Source organism: Borostomias antarcticus (genome assembly GCF_949987555.1).
Source record: "Borostomias antarcticus genome assembly, chromosome: 11".
In the NCBI taxonomy this organism is placed as follows: domain Eukaryota; kingdom Metazoa; phylum Chordata; class Actinopteri; order Stomiiformes; family Stomiidae; genus Borostomias; species Borostomias antarcticus.
Genome location: NC_140244.1, coordinates 3208426 through 3229292, shown reverse-complemented (window position 1 = coordinate 3229292; position 20867 = coordinate 3208426). Strand labels below are relative to the sequence as shown.

Sequence of the window (20867 nt, the reverse complement as noted above, 5' to 3'; positions counted from 1 at the left end):
GCGCATTTCATACACAGAGGCAACACAATGTGCTTTACAGAGAGGAAGACAGGCGAGAATGCACATAATGATCCTACCCCAACTTTTCCAGAGGGAAGCAAAAACGAAACTAAACGAAAATGGCGGTTAGATAAACTCTCTTCTACAGTGACCAATCTGCTTGCCCCAGCAGACGGCCGGTGGGATGTCGGCAGGCTCGGAGCCGTACGCCGGGGTGGAGGGCGGGGCGGACACGGCCCCGCACGCCGCCTCCGCGCACCCCGCCTCGGAGAGGGTGACCCTGGTGGTGGACGGGACCTGCTTTGTGGTGGACCCCGCGCTCTTCACCGCCCACCCAGACACCATGCTGGGGAGGTAGGGCCCGCGTCAGAGAGATCAAACACCCGCTGGGTCAACATTCCCTTCAACTAATCATTAATAGTAATGTAGCCTATTAATTCATGCCAATTTAAGGTTAAGTGTTGCCACTTAAATCTTAGAGCAAGGGACTCGTAAAAGTGGATATTCATTGTTATTCAAGCTCATTCATTGTTATCCAAAGTAGTTTTTTAACAAACATTTCTTAGGTGGTTAATGCTATACATTATCCAGGTAATTGTTAACTTCGGGCTATGACTGAACACTAGGGACAACATCTTCAGGGTGCTAGGCAACGCACAGCGTACCAAAATATACCCTCTCTCGTTTTCAATTTCAAACAATGATGTTTACTCAGCCCCTATATCCATGTACAGTAGGTTACTATGGACTAATCTGAGAGAAATACAACCTCACATCTCCCTCTGCTCACCAAGGCACCATTTAGTTCACGGGAGGTTAGCAAATGTATAAATCTATAGGTTTGAAAACAGCAGGAGGTAGCTACAGTATGGTAGGCTAATGTTCTGAATATGAATGTTCAATCTCAAAACCAGCAGTTTTTCCAGATGAGCCAAAGAGAATGACACATTTTGTTTTTAAGGTAAACAATCTTAATTGAATTATTTATTGATGTTTGTATTTTTATTAAATCAAATGTTCATCTCAATCTCAGAATGTTCGGTCCGGGTCGGCACCATAACATCACCCGTCCCAACGGTAAGGGCGAGTACGAGATCGCCGAGGGCATCGGTGCCAGCATCTTCAGAGTGGTCCTGGTGAGTCTCTCCTCTGGATGACATTCAAAACAGGAAGTGAAGTGTCCTTTCTGGTTGGATTTCCTGAACGCTTGACACTGTTATAGTGCAAATCATCTTAATTAGACAGTTCGTTCAGATTGATCTGACCGTTTTTTTCAGTCACTGACTCAGCTTGTCACTTGTCCCTCTCTCTCCCTCTCTCTTTCTCTCTCTCTCTCTCTCTCCCTCTCTCTCTGTCTGTATTCCTGTTTTTCAGGACTACTACAGAGGGGGGATTCTACAGTGTCCAGAGGGGGTGTTGGTGTCTGAGCTGAAGGAAGCGTGTGACTACCTCTGCATCAACTTTGACTACAGTACCGTGAGGTGTCGAGACCTCAGTAAGTCTACAGTTACCTGCATGGACTGCCGATTCAATTTACAGTAGCTCTAAGCTACAATCTGCTACGATGCATCAAATGGTGACATTTATGTTTGAATTGTATATTGTCACTTTTATATCCATCCATCCATCTATCCATCGTCATCCGCTTATCCGGGGCCGGGTCGCGGAGGTAGCAGTCCCAGCAGGGGGCCCCAGACATCCCTTTCCCTAGCAGCATCAACCAGCTCTGCCTGGGGGATCTTTAGCCGCTCACAGGCCAGTGCGGAGATGTAGTCCTGGTCCTGGGTCAACCCCGCGGCCTCCTCCCAGCTGGACATGCTCAAATATTCTAAGTGCAATCAATTTCAAACCTATCCATAAACAAAAGCTGCAAGTATTCACTAGAGTCACCGGATGCGTTCAAAAACAAAAGTGCCCATATGAGGGGTTTATGAAATTAAAATGGAATCCATGTTTATTTGTCATATAGCTTGTGACACACAGAGCATACACGCATGCAGGAGAGGTCAGCTGATGAAATTCCTTCTCTGCATTTATCCCATCCATGCCATCCTTCCTCCAAGGACAGCCAGGAGCAGTGGGCGGCCCTTTCAGCGCCCGGGGCCCAGTCTTAGTCGGAGACAGGGGCCCTAAAACTATCGGGAGGGAGGGGTCTTCTATGTACGTACAGTATGCAATCAGGTACTTGGAATTAGACGTCGTATGACGGCGCTGTGTTGGTTCCCAGGTGCGCTGCTACACGAGCTGTCCAACGACGGCGCGCGCCATCAGTTCGCGGTGTTCCTGGAGGAGCTGGTCGTCCCGGTGATGGTGTCCAGCGCCCGGGAGGGCGAGAGGGAGTGTCACATCGTGGTTCTGACCGACGACGATCTGGTGGACTGGGACCATGACAACCCACCGCCAATGGGAGAGGAGTATTCTCAGAGTAAGAGATGGACACAGCCTGGGGCAGGGGGTCAGCGGGTCAGGGGGTCAGCGGGTGCGTCACTGGCCCCGTTGGACCAGGAAAGCTGGGTCAAACACAGCTGAACACTTCAATAGATTTCAAATAAAACATTTTTAATGTGAAGACTGACGTGGGAGCGCTACTGGGTCTTTGAAACGATCAGATACATAGATTGAATTTGAAGAGGGCCTGCATTTTCACAACTTTGTTCTTGTTTTTTTAGATATTTCACCTGTCCAGTGACCTCAATTCTGAAATCAATTATTGCAGCTTTAAATTCTAAGATATTTAAAGGTGCTCAGTTCGATTTTTTTCAGCCACTAGTGCAGCATATCAGATATAAACAAGTGGGCGTTTTCACTCCATAAGGTGCCGTTCAGGGGGTGGGGCTCAGCGCCGGGCCGGCTTCGCTCAGAATAAAAAGAAATTCTGCATTTGCTCCACAGGCACGACACTGTTGGCTATATTTTCTGTACAGATAGTTATGCCTCCCCTGGACCTATTTATTGCATATATTGGATTTTTCTTTACAAAAAGTGCAGTAAATCGAACAGAGCACCTTTAAATATCTTAGAATTTAAAGCCGAAAAAATCAGATTGTTTAATTCAGCTATAGCTTCCTAAAAGCGCCCTACTTCAATGACTCACCCCTACCAGTCGCCACGTCTTGTTATTCCAGCATTTCTGCCTGTGTTGTCAAATTACGGCCTGTAACTGTGCTCCGCCCCCATGCCTAAAACGTCCATATTATACAGTACGTTTTAGGCCTTTCGTTTGTAAACAAATCTCTTACTGCCATACCATCTAGCGGTAGGAAATCGATTATTGTCGCTTAAAATAACTGTATTAATGTCCCGTCCAGTTCTGTACAGCACCAAGCTGTACCGCTTCTTCAAATACATCGAGAACAGAGACGTGGCTAAAGCCCTTCTGAAGGAGAGAGGCCTCAAGAACATCAGGATCGGCATCGAAGGTGAGTCAGCTGCCTCGTTCTCTGTGACCTTAGCTCCCATCAAAACCCCTCACTGTGACCTTAGCTCCCTTCAAAACCTCTCACTGTGACCTTAGCTCCCACCAAAACCTCTCACTGTGACCTTAGCTCCCTTCAAAACCTCTCACTGTGACCTTAGCTCCCTTCAAAACCTCTCACTGTGACCTTAGCTCCCATCAAAACCTCTCACTGTGACCTTAGCTCCCTTCAAAACCCCTCACTGTGACCTTAGCTCCCTTCAAAACCTCTCACTGTGACCTTAGCTCCCTTCAAAACCTCTCACTGTGACCTTAGCTCCGTTCAAAACCTCTCACTGTGACCTTAGCTCCGTTCAAAACCTCTCACTGTGACCTTAGCTCCGTTCAAAACCCCTCACTGTGACCTTAGCTCCCATCAAAACCCCTCACTGTGACCTTAGCTCCCTTCAAAACCTCTCACTGTGACCTTAGCTCCCATCAAAACCTCTCACTGTGACCTTAGCTCCCATCAAAACCTCTCACTGACCTCTTCCACTAGCCTTGATCTCTTTGTGTCAATCCTATTACTGACAACTCTCCAGTTATTTTAACTCTTCAAGCATTCAAGAACCAACGCAGCAGCATGTGCGTTCACTCTTGCGTGCGTCACACTGAATCCTGTGTATCGCACCGCGTCCTCCCGTATCCCAGGGTACCCCACGTGTAAGGAGAAGGTGAAGAGGCGCCCGGGCGGGAGGTCGGAGGTCATCTACAACTATGTCCAGCGACCTTTCATCCAGCTGTCCTGGGAGAAGGAGGAGGGGAAGAGCCGCCACGTGGACTTCCAGTGCGTCCGCAGCAAGAGCGTGCCCAACCTCCTGGCCCCGGAGGGGGAGGGGCCTGCGCGGCTGCCGGCCACGCCCACCCCGCAGGTGGACGAGCTGGACAGGCTGATCAGCCCGGACGCCGTCTCTGGCCCGGCCCGCTGACCAGAGCTGAGGAAGGCGGAGGAGGTAGATGTCAGACTACCGAAAGAACCAAAATATTCTTTCCGATGGCCGGACCGCTCTCTCTCTCTCCGCTCTGTCTGGACCTCTCTCGTCCGTCGCGCGTGTACCGGAGCCCACCACTAGAGGGCGCGTGCCTCAGTTCATTTTTCCCATTGCCAATACATACTACGTATGCGGTCTCAGTAAAAGTATAGTCTTTTCTACTCAGGGGTCCCGTCTACTTTCTAGATCCACAGAGTTCAGAGCTTGAGGAGTTTAGTTGGCTTGTTCTAGATGTTCTCTACATGTTCTCCATTCTCATAATATCGAGGTCCTAGTCCACAGTGACAAACAACGAGCCCTGGTAACCATGGCAGCTGAGCAAATCGACTTTTGTGAACCATGAATGATACAGTATCGTGCGTACTGTACTTGTTGTGATCGTTAGGCTACATACAGCTAGGCGTGGCCTGCTCCATGCACACACTACAGTATGGATACACAACTTAGGTTGGTTCATGTCGTATCCCAGATAGCAAGCGGATCTGGGCCATATACAGGCCAGATCTGGTCCTTGTGGCTTAGTTCCGGCCCAGAATTATTACACATCCGCTTGCTATCTGGGATATAATTTAGCAACATTCTATGTTCCCTGAAATGTAATGGCCTATATTCAGCCAAGCTGTCCTAGTCAAGAGGCAACCTGGTCACTAATTGACTAGCTATTGTGTATATATACTGTAGCTAACTGATTATATTTTTAAGAAGCGATATTCATTAACGTGGACGCAGTTGTGCTTGGATGTGAATGGGACTTCGTCACAGAACTAGCGATGTTTAGCTCGTCAGCTAATGTCAAACCCAGCCGCTCGACGACGACAATGCACTGTGAACAGCTGTTGTGCTTGCTAACATTCTAAATTGTTTTGGGTCAGTGGCAATAGGGTACCGATAATTAGATGCGACGAATGTCAAAAAGTATTGTGGCGGTGGATTAGGAGCAGAATAAACATGCAAATGACTGCTGAGTGTTTAACCTTCCTGTGCTTCAGTGACACATAGGGGCGATGCATCGTTGTTGGGGGACAACATGTTTACTGTGCGCTTGTTTTATACTGGTCACCGACGCCCTCTTTACACACATTCCTATCAGACATTCAATATATCCAAAGGCCCACACACTCAATATACAGTGTCCAGAGTTATATCCACCCAGTAACACCCGGGTGGTAGTACAGTAACTTCATATGGTGTGTGTGTGTGTGTTGTATTGTATCTTAATGCCCTTGCTCCTTGACTTAAGCACTAGATTATGCTCTTAGTCACTTGTTTAGTAAGGAGATGCACTTGTGAGTTCTGGCAAGCAGTAGTCCAATGACTACCTGCGTTAATTGCAATCATGGTAAGTCGCTTTGGATAAAAGCGTCTGCTAAATGACTAATGCAATGTACTGTGTGTGCAACAACCGCATATGTAACTTTATTATGCCATAAAGGTATACTAATTGGACCTCCATACAAGCTCTTGCAATCTCCATACAGTATGGCCAAGTAAAACATTTTCTTTCTACGTATTGCCAATTATGGTATTATCTACCATATTGCCCATTGACTGATACACTGTTTCACTCCTGTATTGTTTTAAATGAATCTGGATGAAAGATGATGACGACACAATTGAAGTCGTTTGAAAAGGCATATTTATATATTTTCTCCTTGAAACGAACAGCGTTTTGTAAGCATCGATAAAAAATATGTATACATCTTTGGAAATGTAGTACTGCCTCTTTGGCTTTTGTACCTTTGGAAACACGAGTCAAAACCTGTCACACAGTCCAACGCAGCTGCACATGGCAAAGTTCTCCAGCAATAGTAAGGCCTTAAAGGTGCAATCTGAAATGTTTTGTCCCCCCCCCCCTGTCCACGGAATAAAACACAACGAACAATCCACTGGCAGAAATGTAGAACACTCATACAAAAAAAAGCATAGTTTGGTTGCGATCAATTCACAGTGCACTTGGAAAAGCCCGGACTCTTAAAACCCACAGACTGCACCTTTACAGATAAGAAGTGAATATAATGAAGAAAAAAAGAACAGTTCCTTCTGGATCACAGGAATCCAACGTCAACACAACAACCGTCACACAACCAACCAAAGCAGAACTCTTGGATAGCTCCCTGCTATGTCTATCGATGCTCAGACTATACATCTAAAAAACATATACATTTAACACATCAACAGAAACAATATAGGTTCATAATATTGACATGGTCATATTTAGAACTTCTGTAGAGGATTTAAAAGTCAAACAAAACCAAGCAGTATTGAAAAGAATAAGATGAAGAATGTAATGAACTCAGGCATTATTCCTGGATAGCACTAAGTATTATTCCTGAAATGTCATTAAAGCTCCAATTATTATATCATATGTTTGAGGGGAGGTGGTAAATAGTAAATACTCTACTTACATGTACCGACTATTACAGGTCAAATGGGTTATACAGAGGTGATAGAAAACTGGACCACCACCCCAAGTAAGGCCACTGTTTTAAGTACATACAAATAGTGCAGGAAGTGGTATCATACAGAAATATAGATGATACAAGCTCTGAATTGAACAACGAACGGCATAACTTGAAATGTATAATAACCAGAGCATTTGGATACACAAGTGGTACATCAAAGATTTCCAGAATGGAAGTGACCCAAGAACACCTAGACAAATATCAAAAATATTATAACAATACAAGCTGTGTACTTTATGAAACAGCATACTGTACATGTACAAGCATCCTGTAGGAGTTAAATGGCTTCCTATCCAGCTTATTGAAAAAGGGGCATTTCAGACTACATCTCCCATAGTTCCTTGGGGGAAGGTATAGCAAGAACAGCATCTTAATTTCTCAGTGCCATTTATAAACAGGCCACACAGCCCAACGAAAAAACACAGCCTGCAACCACATTGCCTGACCACATCCAATCCCACTGCACCAAGTAATGTTTAGTTGTTTTTTTCTCTGTTTTGTTCATATTGGAACATTTAAATAACCACCAATATTTTTTTCGGCTTTTAGCCCACTCCCAACTTCCAACCAGTCAGCATCAAAGAAGCAGGGGTCTGATGACATCCCAATGGGACCGAGTCACCAGACCGTCTGTGGTTAGTCTATAGAATAGTTTCCATAGGATCAGACCGATGAGCAAAATAGGCTGTTGGTTCAGGAGCATGGGGGAGTGTGTGCAGTGTAGTGTTTAGTGTTGGCTCACATATCAGCCTGCTATACGGTTATGTGCTTTGACCGGTATCTTTAATCTTTAAAGCCGGGTTCACATACAACAGGCAAGACGAGACACTAGTTTTAGAATGTCTGTGTCATCATAACCTCCATGAAATTTGACAGGGTGAATCATTCCGACACGGCAGTCACGAAAAATCACATTTCATTGTGGAACGGCTTAAACGAATCTTGGCTGTTGTATGTGATCCCAGCTTAACCTTATGACCATTAGAACTCCTTTGCCTAGAGTAACTCATGAGTGACTAGACTAGCTATTTTGTTGTTTTTCTGGTTGATGAGATTATAATTTCAGCTACATACTCAGCCTGCAGGGTCAAACTGAATGGCCGACATTACAAAGCAAGACACTGTAAATGAACGCACACGGATTAGAGTAAGACACCGACCAGGCGCCGCTTTCATTAGGAAATGTTTTCCAAAACCACTGATGCTCAGGAAGAACCATTAAGGTGAAAATAGAGACGGCCATTTTGAAAATGCTCAACATTCCAAAAGACATTTATGTTCAAACCGTTGCAGGTGCTGTAACTGACAACAGCTGAAGGCCAGAGCTGGACACTCAGGAAGAAGAGTTCATCTTTTGCCTCCCTTCATGTAGGACGGGATGGCCCCTCTAGCGGTCAGACCCTCGAAGCGCTTGTAGGTGTAGTTGATGAAGACCCAGTCTTTGTTCTTGTAGTCAGCCTCCACGTGGTTGGTGGCTATTGCTGAGGCTGAAGGAGGAGGAGAGAAAGGAAAGGAAAGAGAGAAGTAAGGTGAAGATTTTTCTGTTGGAACGCGACAAAAAGCCGTCAATGTTTTTTTGGGCTGAGACGTGTACTGGAACAGTACCGTTTTTAAAAATTGGAAGTATGTTTTACAACTACATTTAGTGAGCGGTTTAGTTTCCGCGGCGCCTTTGTGCTCTCACCTGTGGGTTGGAGGATGTCCGACTCTGGAAACTCGTCAAAGTTTGATGTGTCGTCGATGCTTTTGATCTCGATGGGGATCGCTGCAGGTCTCTCCCTGTTTGGGACGGGTGTCGATCAAAAAAGGGTCACGCAAAAGTCTCTAGCGTTATGTTTCCACGAAAGAATTTCACTGACGCAAGTTGACGTTTGGAAAAGTACCTGATGTGGTCGTAATCGACTCCCTCGAAGAATGGATTCCTCTTGATCTCCTCCACTCCTGAGGCCCCTATCCGATGGTCCCCCTCACAGCAGAACCTGAAAGGTGACACACACACACACACACACACACACACACACACACACACACACACACACACACACACACACACAGGCACCTGTTAGATGAGTAGAACCGCGAACCAACCGCCAAACCGTGAACCGCAGACTTCACATGGCAAAATAAACGTTCTGTTCTATTCCAACAGGCGTCACTACGTCGCTCGTCAGCACACTGAAGCTTCCCTCACTTTGCCCGCGCTAGGTTCGAACTCGGGTCCTCTGACTTACGAAGACACGTGACCACCTCTCCTAATCGCCGTTTTTTTTTTTATGGTGCGGGTGGGCGGTGTCTATACCGAGGAGCGAGTTTAGCCGATTCAACTCGGTCACACGCGCACGTCATTTCAACTATCTCCAACTATCTCAATCCCTCATTTGGAAGCCCTCAAGACTGTGGTGGTTTTGTTCTGACCTGAGGATGAGGTCTTTGGCCCTCTCTGAGATGGGCACTTCCGGGGGGAAGATCAGAGTCTCCTTCCAGTTCATCACCTTCTTATACGTCTCCTGGGGCGTCTCCGAACAAAATGGAGGATAACCTAAGAAGAGAACAAGGCTTTAAAAAGATTATTTGTAGCACATTTCAGCAATGAGGCAATTCAAAGGGCTTTACATGAGACATTAAAAGCATCAAGACAAAGTGCAACACATAAAAGGTCATATAAAACTAAATGCAAAAAAGGACATTTAAAACAAAATGCAGGAAAAATAAAATACAGGAATAAAAGTTACAGTGCAGTGTATGAATGAATCATTATTTAATTTAATAAAAAGCAGCGGCAAAAAGAAGTCTTCAGTCTTGATTTAAAAGAACTGAGAGTTGCAGCAGACCTGCAGTTTTCTGGAAGTTTATTCCAGATATGTGGAACATAAAAACTGAACGCTGCTTCTCCAGAACATCAAACACACACTATCACAGCCTGCGGTAGCAAAACACGGCTTCGGCACACGCTGGAGTCACTTTGTGTTTCCAGGCAACAAGCACAACCAGGCTACAGTACAACCCGCTGTACGCACCAATCAGCATCTCGTACATGATGACGCCCAGGCTCCACCAATCACAGAGCTTGTTGTATCCCGTCTGCATGAACACTTCTGGCGCAATGTAGTCGGGGGTTCCCACCGTGGAAAAAGCCTGAGAGGAGAAAAGATGTAGCACCGTGGAAAAGATGTAGCGCGGCTGGAGTAACAGGGCTGAACGTCTGGAGTAACAGAGCTGATAGGCTGGAGTAACAGAGCTGAACGTCTGGAGTAACGGAGTTGAACGTCTGGAGTAACAGAGCTGAACGTCTGGAGTAACAGAGCTGAACGTTTGGAGTAACAGAGTTGAACGTCTGGAGTAACAGAGCTGAACGTCTGGAGTAACAGAGCTGAACGTCTGGAGTAACAGAGCTGAAAGTCTGGAGTAACAGAGCTCAACGTCTGGAGTAACAGAGCTGAACGTTTGGAGTAACAGAGTTGAACGTCTGGAGTAACAGAGCTGAACGTCTGGAGTAACAGAGCTGAACGTCTGGAGTAACAGAGCTGAACGTCTGGAGTAACGGAGCTGAACGTCTGGAGTAACGGAGCTGAACGTCTGGAGTAACAGAGCTGAACGTTGGCTTTTTTTTTTTAAGTGCTGGAGCCGTCTGCTCACCAGATGTGGAGCTCTGCCTCCTCAACAGGCTCTCTAGTGTGTCCAGTGAGGAGCTGAGCTATTCTAGGAAACACTTCATACTAGATACCGCTACAAAGATCACTGACTACTATGAGAAACCAGAGTCATTATATTAGGCTTTGGGAGAAGCTTGCACATTTTGGGAAGCAATTGTATATAAATAGAACCAGTGCAAAGATCGATCTATCTATCACATTTGTTCATGATTTATTTCTATTATACAACGTGAGCTTTTATACACCGTGGCGAAATAAGCTTTCTCGAGAACCACTCATCTCACAGTCCGCTCATCTCACAGTCCTCTCATCTCATCTCATCCAACTTCACAGTCAAACACTGAGCTGGCGACAAAGCCTAGGATTTATTCTGTGTTGGAATACTGTGAGCTGGAATACTGTGAGCTGGAATACTGTGAGCTGGAATACTGTGTGCTGGAATACTGTTTGCTGGAATACTGTGAGCTGGAATACTGTGTGATGGTGTAAAGGAACTCTGGCAGCCAGGCGGTGAATCGCCGGCCCAATCGCCTCTTTATAGTAAAGATCATTCTCAGCCAGTTGATCTGCTTAATCAGGAGATATCATCCTTGTTTGGCACATTGTGGTCAGGTGGGTCCTGTAATGTAGTTGTTAATGAAGGACTACAACAACCAGAGATCCTGGTACTTACCAGCTGGCGTCGGTTTCTCTTCCAAGTCTCTGCTTTCCTCTTGGAGTTCATGTTCTGGGAGGCTGCAGAGGAAACATAAGCTAATGACCCTCTCCATCATCATGACAGGTATGGGGAACTAAGGTCACACACGCTGGTGTGTAACTGTATGGTAGTAGAACTCACTGAAGTCATTGGACAGGTTGTGGTTGAGGTTCCTGTAGAACTCGGTTCTGTGGGCCTTTTTTAGTCCCGTGCACAAGCCGAAGTCTGACAGCTTAACGTGGCCCTGAAACACACACATACGTGCGCACACACACGCACGTACCCACACACACACACGCACGTACCCACACATACACAAACACATGCACGTATACACACGTACACATGCACACACACACGCACGTACCCCCACACATACACAAACACATGCAGGTATACACACGTACACATGCACACACACGCACACACACACACACACACACACACACAACTGTAAACAGTAGTGTAGCGCAGAATGTGTAGTATAATTTTAATCTTAATGAGGAAGTGCTTGTTCTTGTGATCAAAATAGACTTCAATAAACGAATGACATATTGGTTAATAAAAGGGGGTAGGGGAGGAAGTGAAAATGTGTGAGAAGAGAGAGACTAGTCTAGAAAGGATTTCATGTCTGGTATGACAACACCAGAGTCAGCGTGTTGATGAAATCTCTCTTAGTCACCAGCGCCTGTGTGGGTTATCACTTCAAACAGACTGGGCTGTCTGTGTATCATTTCAAACATTTCATTTCACTTAAATCCTTTATTTATACTCGTGATGCGCTGATGTTTCCCTCATTTACAGTGATGACGAGTTCACACAGAGACACAAATCAACAAAACAAATGCAAATGTACAAGAATTAAAAACAGTTACAGACAAGTGCCTACATATCGCATGTGTATTTTGTGACAATTTCTCTCTGGTATTTGTGCTGAGTAACTCTGTGTGTGTGTGTGTGTGTGTGTGTGTGTGTGTGTGTGTGTGTGTGTGTGTGTGTGTGTGTGTGTGTGTGTGTGTGTGTGTGTGTGTGTGTGTGTGTCTGTGTGTGTGTGTGTGTGTGTGTGTTGCTTGCATGTGTCTCCTCACCTTGGAGTCCAGTAGGACGTTGTCGGGTTTGATGTCTCTGTGTATGAAGCCCAGCTGGTGGATGGAGTCTATAGCCAGGACCGTCTCAGCGATGTAGAACTGGCTCTCCTCCTCCGTCAGCGTGTCCTTCTTCATCAGCAGCGTCATCATGTCACCTGCAGGGGGCGCCACACTGAGCTATCAGCACCAGGAACACAGTAACACCCACGAATACAACTCTAATCTGCGCCTACGTGGAAGTATGCAAAAACAAGTGTAGAGAGCCACATGAGCTCACCACACACACACACACACACACACACACACACACACACACATGAGCTCACCACACACACACACATGAGCTCACCACACACACACACACACACACAACACAGACTCACTAACAAGGACTCACAAACACACACCTCCAGGCAGGAACTCCATGAGTAAATAGAGGTTCATCTTGTCTTGGAAGCTGTAGAACATCTTTACCACCCACAGGGTGTCGGCTTGAACAAGGATGTCTCTCTCTGCACGGATATGACCCACCTACATAAATATAAAGATACGACACTTAAAAAGACACATGCGCTCAAGGGAAAAAAAATACACTGATGAAATGGCGTCCTTGAATCAACAGGATAAGAGGAGGCAAACAATTCCACAACAGCTTAAAACAACAGCTAGCTCTAGACAGGAAGTTATGGAAAAACATAGAATATGAATATTTAAATGGGTTCTGACCAATGAGGTATTATTAGAGGAGAGATATACAAGGCCACGCCCATCATACACTCCGCCCCACCAAAAAATATCCTTGCAGGGTTGGCCCATGCATAACACATCGCCATTTATCAAGTTTAATTAAAATAAGATTAAAAGATAATATTTAATTATAATAATATTCAATGTCTGTTCCCCATTTACTATTAATGAGGAGTCACACTCATCAACCGGGATAGGAGCTACTTGGCCAGACCTGTCCCAGAAAGCATTGCACCTAGGCGGCTTCAAAAGAACTTCCTGTTTGTTGGGGTTTGGTTCTGACATGACGGAAGAACACAGGAATGAGAGGCATGTCTACAGCCTTTGATATATGACAGAGAGGAAAAGATAAGAGAAAGATACACATACTGTATTGTATTTATACACACACACCTGCTCTTTCTAACTCTAACCCATACACACACACACACACCTGCTTTTTCTACCTCTAACCCCCCCCCCCACACACACACACACCTGCTCTTTCTAACTCTAACCCATACACACACGCACGCACGCAGGCACACACACACACCTGCTCTTTCTAAATCTAACCCATGCGCACACACACACACACACACACACACCTGCTCTTTCTAACCCTAACCCCCCCCCCCAAACACACACACCTGCTCTTTCTAGCCCTAACCCATTCTGTCTTTCTCACACACACATACTGTACACACACACACACACACACACACACACACACACACACACACACACACACCTGCTCTTTCTCAAGCATGTCAGCTTTCCGCAGGATCTTCATGGCATATACATGACCTGTGTCCTTCTTCTGCACCAGACGAACCTGGAGGTTAGAGGGTAGAGGTCAAGGGTCAAGCCTTCAGGGTTTGAGCCAACATGGCTGCCTGGAGTTTACCAGGTCAATAACCTGATACGAGGTGACGTGTGAGCACCAATCTCACCTCTCCGAAAGCTCCTCGACCAATCACCTTTAGGGACTCAAAATCGTCCAATCCCAGTCTGGTTCTCTTCAGTCGGAGGAACTCGGTTTCTTTGAGCGCGTGCTGAGAACGGCGCATTCGCTTCTGGAACGCAGACTCTGTGAGTGTGTGTACTCTGTGTGTGTGTGTGTATGTGCGTGTGTGTGTGTGTGTGTGTTTGTTACCTCTTCATCAGGCAGTCCCTCTTCATCCATCACCCTCTCCAGCTTCTGTTGCCTGGCAACAAGGGGTCAAGGGTAAAAGGTTACAATGGCCTCTCATTCACCCGTTCACACACACATTCACACACCAATGGCGGCAGCTGCCATGCAAGGTGCTAGCCTGGTTATTGGGAGCAATTTGGGGTTCAGTGTCTTTGCCCAAGGACACTTCGGCGTGTGGACAGGAGGAGCCGGGATTCGAACCCGCTGACCCTACGATCACTGGACGACCCCCTCTGAGCCACGGGCGCCCCAAGGCTGAAGGGTAATAATAATTCACAAGTCATCTAACCGCCTAATAAAACTCAGCTGTGGATAGAATAACCCTGCAGCATAACTTAAACCGTTCCGTATGATTTTATATCTGCACTGGTAGGTATAAGAGACACAAAGAGGTCTGTTTGAATGAATGAGGCATTCATCTGGTAGCGGAGAGAAGAAAAAAAGGATAAGCATTTAAACTGGAACATTACAGCACGTCTACCTATAACAGTCACACTGAGATACACTCGCATATTTCCTTCTGGCATAGGTCTTGGGCAGCATGAACAATATTCTTTGTTCGGACTTCCTCTTACGACATGGTTGGTTGAAAGAGTGGCTAACCGTTTGCTTTTAGGAGCAACTTCCTTATTCAACCTCGTTTACCAGCTTCTGGTGTCTTAAATATGACACAACGGCAACCGCCGGACTAGCCTGGAAAAAGGTCAACAATCCACAGACTAAACAAAGTCCTGCAGAATACACACAGCCCAGAGCGGGAATGTTTGACCACGCGCGTGCCAAAGCCAACGGGTGTTCGCTCCAAACCGCTAAAGAAACATATTGCAGAGCTGCGACACATTTAACATGACTTGCACAGGGCGCAGATCAAACGATATCCAGGAGTTTTAGGGTTGGTGCTAGAACATAAAATAATTACCTCATACAGCTTTTGGTTGAATATGCTTGAAACACTATGTCGGAATATGAATAGTGCAGGTAGGAATAGGAAAGGTCTAGAATTGCTTGGTTGGTGCATCATCCATATTTTATAGGCTGCACTATTACAAAATATCAAAATCTGTTAATATCAAATGGTTGGCATATATGTAGTAGGTGGGGGTCAAATGTAGGGGTTTGGTTGCCCCCAACCAAGCAGGGGTTTGGACCAGAGAGGAAGGCATGGAGGTCAAGGGTCAGGGGTGTGGACCAGAGAGGAAGGCATGGAGGTCAGGGGTGTGTCGAAAGTGACACCTCTGCTCTCACTTCCTCTTCCTTGTGACACTGCGGTGGATTATTTCTCTGCTCAAGTCGTTCTCTGTGGGATTATTAATCCCTGTTTTCAGTTCCAGACTGGGCCGAGTCTGCATCCAGGAAGTCAGAAGAGCTGTCCTAACGTCTACCTGTCTGTGCTCTAAAGTACAGTGTGTGTGTGTGTGTGTGTGTGTGTGTGCGCATGTGTGTGTGTGCGTGCCCACCTCATCTCTCTCTCTTCGTGCTGAGCGATCAGGTTGCTGTAGAAGTTCTCCAGGGTCACTTTGGCCATGGTCACTCTCTCCTTGGTGTGGTTACTCATTGAGGAGCAGGAGGAATGACCCCTCGTCGCCATGGTTACCTGCCCCCCGACACACACACACATACACACACACACATTACAGTCTACTTCCCACTACGTGTCTGACTTATCCCCTCATCACTCTTCCTTGGCGACAGCTGGTAACTCAATCCTCCTGTTGCTGGTGAATAATTGATGAGCATAATTGATGGATCAGAACTGCTAAAACTCTTTAATGAAGATACTGTAGCTGATCAAATGCTGTGGTATGTGTGTGTGTGTTTGTGCTTGAGCTCAAGAGTTGAATAACTGTGTGTGTGTGTGTAATGCAGACTGCTGGCTGTAGCTATATACTGTAGCTAATGAAATACTGTGGTTGAAAGTCTGTGGTGTGTGTGTGTGTGTGTGTGTGTGTGTGTGTGTGTGTGTGCGTGTGTTGCAGGCATATGACACAGTTGGCTGTAGTTATATACTGTAGCTAATGAAATACTGTGGTTGAAAGCCTGCGGTGTGTGTGCGTGTGTGTAATGCAGGCATATGTCACAGCTGTCTGTAAAGAAAGCTGTAGCCTCCCACTACACTGGTAAGCATGAATCACACATGTCTTCACCATGCTTTAGTGTGAATTGAGAGAGAGAAAAGAGAGAGAGAGAGAGGGAGAGAGAGAGAGAGAGGGAAAGAGAGAGAGAGAGGGAGAGAGAGAGCAGAGACAGAGAGAGAATGTATCTCAGAGTGAGACAGACTTTGGCAGTGACTTTCTCACAGAAAAATGAACTCATGATTTGTGGTGGGTAATTCTAGACTGAGGACATTCAATTATCACTAAGTTTAGAACATAGCAGAGCCGAATCTGGGAGATCCAGCTGAATTCCGTGAAATGAACAAGGGAGGCAGTGCCAGACTGCGATAAAAAGAAAAAAGTCTAAAAATAAAGTTGTTTTACTTCGTTACACTCACTGTGTGCTTCTTGTCTAAATCAAACACATCTTTAGAAGACCAATCATATTTCTAGCCAACTTCTTAAAAACATGTTAACAATACCTATTATGAAAAACAACAAAAACATATGATAATAACCATATATTTTGTGTTTTTAAATGACGGGCATCAGCTACAGTCTAATGTGGGTTGCTATTGGGGGAAATAGCCTGCTTTCAAACAAGTTTCAAACAACAACAATAAACCCCAGCGAAAGATAGCCTACAGGCTGATGTTGATAACGTATATCACTGTTATTTGTTTGTTTTTCATACAGTATTAGGTAGCCTACACATATTAAACTATAAACAGAGTGCAAACTGTTGGGTTCACCCCATGGTTGCCAGGAATTTCAGGGACAACTTGAAATAGCCAACAGGATCCTTTGTTACCCTCGCGAACGTCTTCCGAACTTTTAAGAGAAAGGACAACTATAGCCATAATAACTACATCCAACACATAGCCTAAAGCAAAAGACAAAAGTTGTTGGTGAAATAGCACTACACACGCCTGTGTCCTTGAAAGGTCGATGGTCTAAGCTAATGGTCTAGTAGGGACTAGCTACTTCAGAATAGAAAAGACATAACATCTGCCAAGCGTCACGGCGCATTCATCCTACCCCACAACTTCCAAGGAACGGCAACTCCTAAAAGATGGTTAGTGCAGCTTTATTCTCTTGTCCAACATCAACTTTGTTCCTTACCAGTTGTCAATTTTATCAAATGATATCCACCTCCTCCGTTATTGGCATCAACTGCACTTCAAGTCTATGTAATTTCCCCTGCTCGGGTCTAGTGACGGTCGGTGTCCATTCGAATACGGGAAGTGAAGTGTCGGCCCCTCCCCGCTGAAGACTCGACATCACCCCGGAGGTCTCCGAGCTACCTAAAGACAGGCTTCAGCCTGGAGGTCTCCGAGCTACCTAAAGACAGGTTTTCACCCTGGAGGTCTCCGAGCTACCTAAAGACAGGTTTTCACCCTGGAGGTCTCCGAGCTACCTAAAGACAGGCTTCAGCCCGGAGGTCTCCGAGCTACCTAAAGACAGGCTTCACCCCGGAGGTCTCTCCTAAAGACAGGCTTCAGCCTGGAGGTCTCCGAGCTACCTAAAGACAGGCTTCACCCTGGAGGTCTCCGAGCTACCTAAAGACAGGCTTCACCCTGGAGGTCTCCGAGCTACCTAAAGACAGGCTTCACCCTGGAGGTCTCCGAGCTACCTAAAGACAGGCTTCAGCCTGGAGGTCTCCGAGCTACCTAAAGACAGGCTTCAGCCTGGAGGTAATGGTGGTGATGATTAGGGTGCTGAGCTGATGGGGATAATGATTATGATGATTATGGTGGTGTTGGTGGTGATGCTGCTGCTGATGATGGCCTCCTAAGCAATAATCAGGATACTAGGACTCTAAGAAAAACTAGGTTAAAGCTAAATACGACTAAATGTTTATGTATGGATTACATTCACATTAAATTATACTTTATTTAGGCTACTAGTGTGTAGGCTAAAACAGATTGAATGTTAACCTAAGGAACATGACAAGATACAATCAAAGGCATTGGTGACATCGGTGGGCAAGTGGACACCTGGACATTATTTTAGTGTAAAATGAATAAGTGTCAGTTAACGTAGTTCTGTGGAGGTGAGTAGTAGTCTAGTAAGTAGTAGGCTAGGATACCCTTATATGGAGTAGCGTGAACTACACGTACTTTGCTTTCTTGTGCACTTTTAAATATAAACACTAGGGGGCACTCGAGTCACACCATGACACCGACCCACTACACTTCCCAAAGGTTATAACTTCCAGTTTAAATGTCGGAGGAGGACAGGAACTCTGTTCAGATATAGATACTTTAATGTGATTTCTAAGTTTGCGAAGTCATTTTTTCCCCATGATACGCAGCTCAAAATGTTTTATCCTCTAAAAATGCAGAGCCGATCCAGCGTGAACCAATCTACCCGGTAGCGTTCTTGCCGGGAATTTCAAAATAAAAGCCACACAAAAACAAATGCACTTTTGGTGATTTGTCCAAATATACTGTATACAGAAATAAATAACTTAAATAATCAATTAAAACAATTTTTTTTTTACATCAAACAGGTTAAATCCAATGAGCATTTGAAAGCCTGTAGTGGGTGCATGATTGGTAATACTTTAGTGTACCATATTATGTATGCATCTTGTTATGCATCTTACTAGTCCATCTAGTGCTGGTCTTCAGCTCCTTACTATATGTAATATGAACTATAGTACATACTTTGATGTGGATGATATCAAGTATAATGCCAGCAAGAGTGTTGTTATGATCTGTAGAAAGAGATCAAAGGTCTAAACTGTCCTGGCTTCAAATTGTCTGACAATAATCTTGGGGTCTGTAATAAGGTTAAATATCTTGGACAAGTTATTTCAGAACACACAACAGATGATGATGATATTTATGGGCAATGAATGCAGCAGGTTGTGTGCACAAGCAAACATGCACTCGTGAAAGTTCAGTATGTACATATAGAGTGAAGGTGTCTCTGCTAAGAGCAAATTGCACACCACTATATACTACACACTTGTGGTCAAACTACAGAAAAAAGCAAGCGTACAGACTTCAAGTAGCGTATAATGACGCCATGAGAATATTCCTCAAGAGACCTAGATGGAGCAGTGCAAGAGAGATGTTTGTGGCTGCAGCTGTTGACACTTTACAAACCATTTGAAGAAATCTCATATATATTTATGTGTCGGCTCTCTTAAATACTTGTAAATACATGCATAAATACATGTATACATTTATTTGTTGGCTGTAAACTAAAATGTAATCATCTTGGTTTTACTAAACCATAAACTTAACCTAACACTTACATTCATGCTACCAATCCCAGCTGGAGGCACTGGTACATGTCTTTAAAACCATGATCTCTTTAATTTTTTTATATTTTGTATGTTAAGCATATTCCCTGTATTATATGTTGTGTCTGGGCCCCGAGTCTGCAATAAATGTAATTTCAGTCCATGCTCTTATTTTGAAAAAGGATTGCGTTGTCTACGGAAGTGACCGGTGTTTTTCTCACATCAGCTGGTTGCCTAGAGCTAGCTTAGCTAATAGCCAGGCAGGGACGTGTTGTTGATTCCAATTGCAGTAACGCTATCGAAGTGCTTACACACTCATTTGAAGCTACACAGTGGAAGACTGCAGCTGAATCCAACCCGAGGAGTTACGGTGTGAAGTGCCTCGTTTGTGGCGTCGTATTTCTCCGCGACTCGTTTGATTTTATTCGCCAGGTCAGTTGGTCCTTAAAGCGGGTTGTCTGGCTAGCTAGTGCTAGCGGTGCTAGCTTATGGTGCGTTCGTTTGTGGTCGGAGGTGGGAAGTCGCAAGTGGCAAAATACCTACCTCCGACCTGTGTGCATTCGAGCTATATACCATTATATCACAGTTACCTAGTTATATCTATATACCATTATATCACAGTTACCTAGTTATATCTATATACCATTATATCACAGTTCCCTAGTTATATCTATATACCATTATATCACAGTTACCTAGTTATATCTAGTGCATTCGAGCAACTGGGGGCTGAGAAACATATCCGAATTTGCGACGAGGAAGTGCGAGTTCATGAGGTGTTTTATTTAATCATTCCTAGTAGCAAGTCGCAATTTGCCACCTCCCAGTTAGAAACGAACGCACCATTAGCTACCGGACTGTCAGCGCCGTGGTGGTGGTGCCAGTAGTGGTTGGGGGGCATACTCGACTGTGAGGTGGCATACTCGACTGTGAGGTGGCATACTCGACTGTGAGGTGGCATACTCGACTGTGAGGTGGTATACTCGACTGTGGGGTGGTATTCTCGACTGTGAGGTGGGATACTCGACTGTGAGGTGGCATACTCGACTGTGGGGTGGTATACTCGACTGTGGGGTGGTATACTCGACTGGTATACTCGACTGGTATACTCGACTGTGGGGTGGTATACTCGACTGTGGGGTGGTATACTCGACTGTGGGGTGGTATACTCGACTGTGGGGTGGTATACTCGACTGTGGGGTGGTATACTCGACTGTGGGGTGGTATACTCGACTGTGGGGTGGTATACTCGAC

The 20867-nt window shown here is 45.3% G+C and overlaps 2 protein-coding genes across 2 annotated transcripts; one reads left to right on the top strand and one right to left on the bottom strand.

Moving 5' to 3' along the window:
- Positions 1 to 265: 265 nt before the first annotated feature.
- On the top strand, positions 266 to 4383 carry kctd20 (potassium channel tetramerization domain containing 20; the record flags this gene model as incomplete). The annotated part of the gene is made up of 6 exons (XM_084445723.1): positions 266 to 354; positions 1034 to 1136; positions 1375 to 1495; positions 2228 to 2425; positions 3309 to 3419; positions 4106 to 4383. The coding sequence occupies exons 1-6, from the start codon at positions 344 to 346 to the stop codon at positions 4381 to 4383; spliced, it is 822 nt and encodes a 273-aa protein (XP_084301849.1). The 5' UTR covers positions 266 to 343.
- Positions 4384 to 7603: 3220 nt separating this feature from the next.
- stk38b (serine/threonine kinase 38b) lies at positions 7604 to 17579 on the bottom strand. Its single transcript, XM_084445336.1, has 14 exons — positions 17483 to 17579; positions 15725 to 15861; positions 14229 to 14280; positions 14026 to 14148; positions 13824 to 13907; positions 12754 to 12877; positions 12347 to 12501; positions 11400 to 11502; positions 11235 to 11296; positions 9926 to 10043; positions 9324 to 9447; positions 8792 to 8887; positions 8593 to 8687; positions 7604 to 8389 (listed from the first exon to the last, which is right to left on the bottom strand). Exons 2-14 carry the CDS (start codon positions 15853 to 15855, stop codon positions 8256 to 8258), a joined length of 1401 nt encoding a protein of 466 aa, XP_084301462.1. The 5' UTR covers positions 15856 to 15861; positions 17483 to 17579; the 3' UTR covers positions 7604 to 8255.
- Positions 17580 to 20867: the final 3288 nt, after the last annotated feature.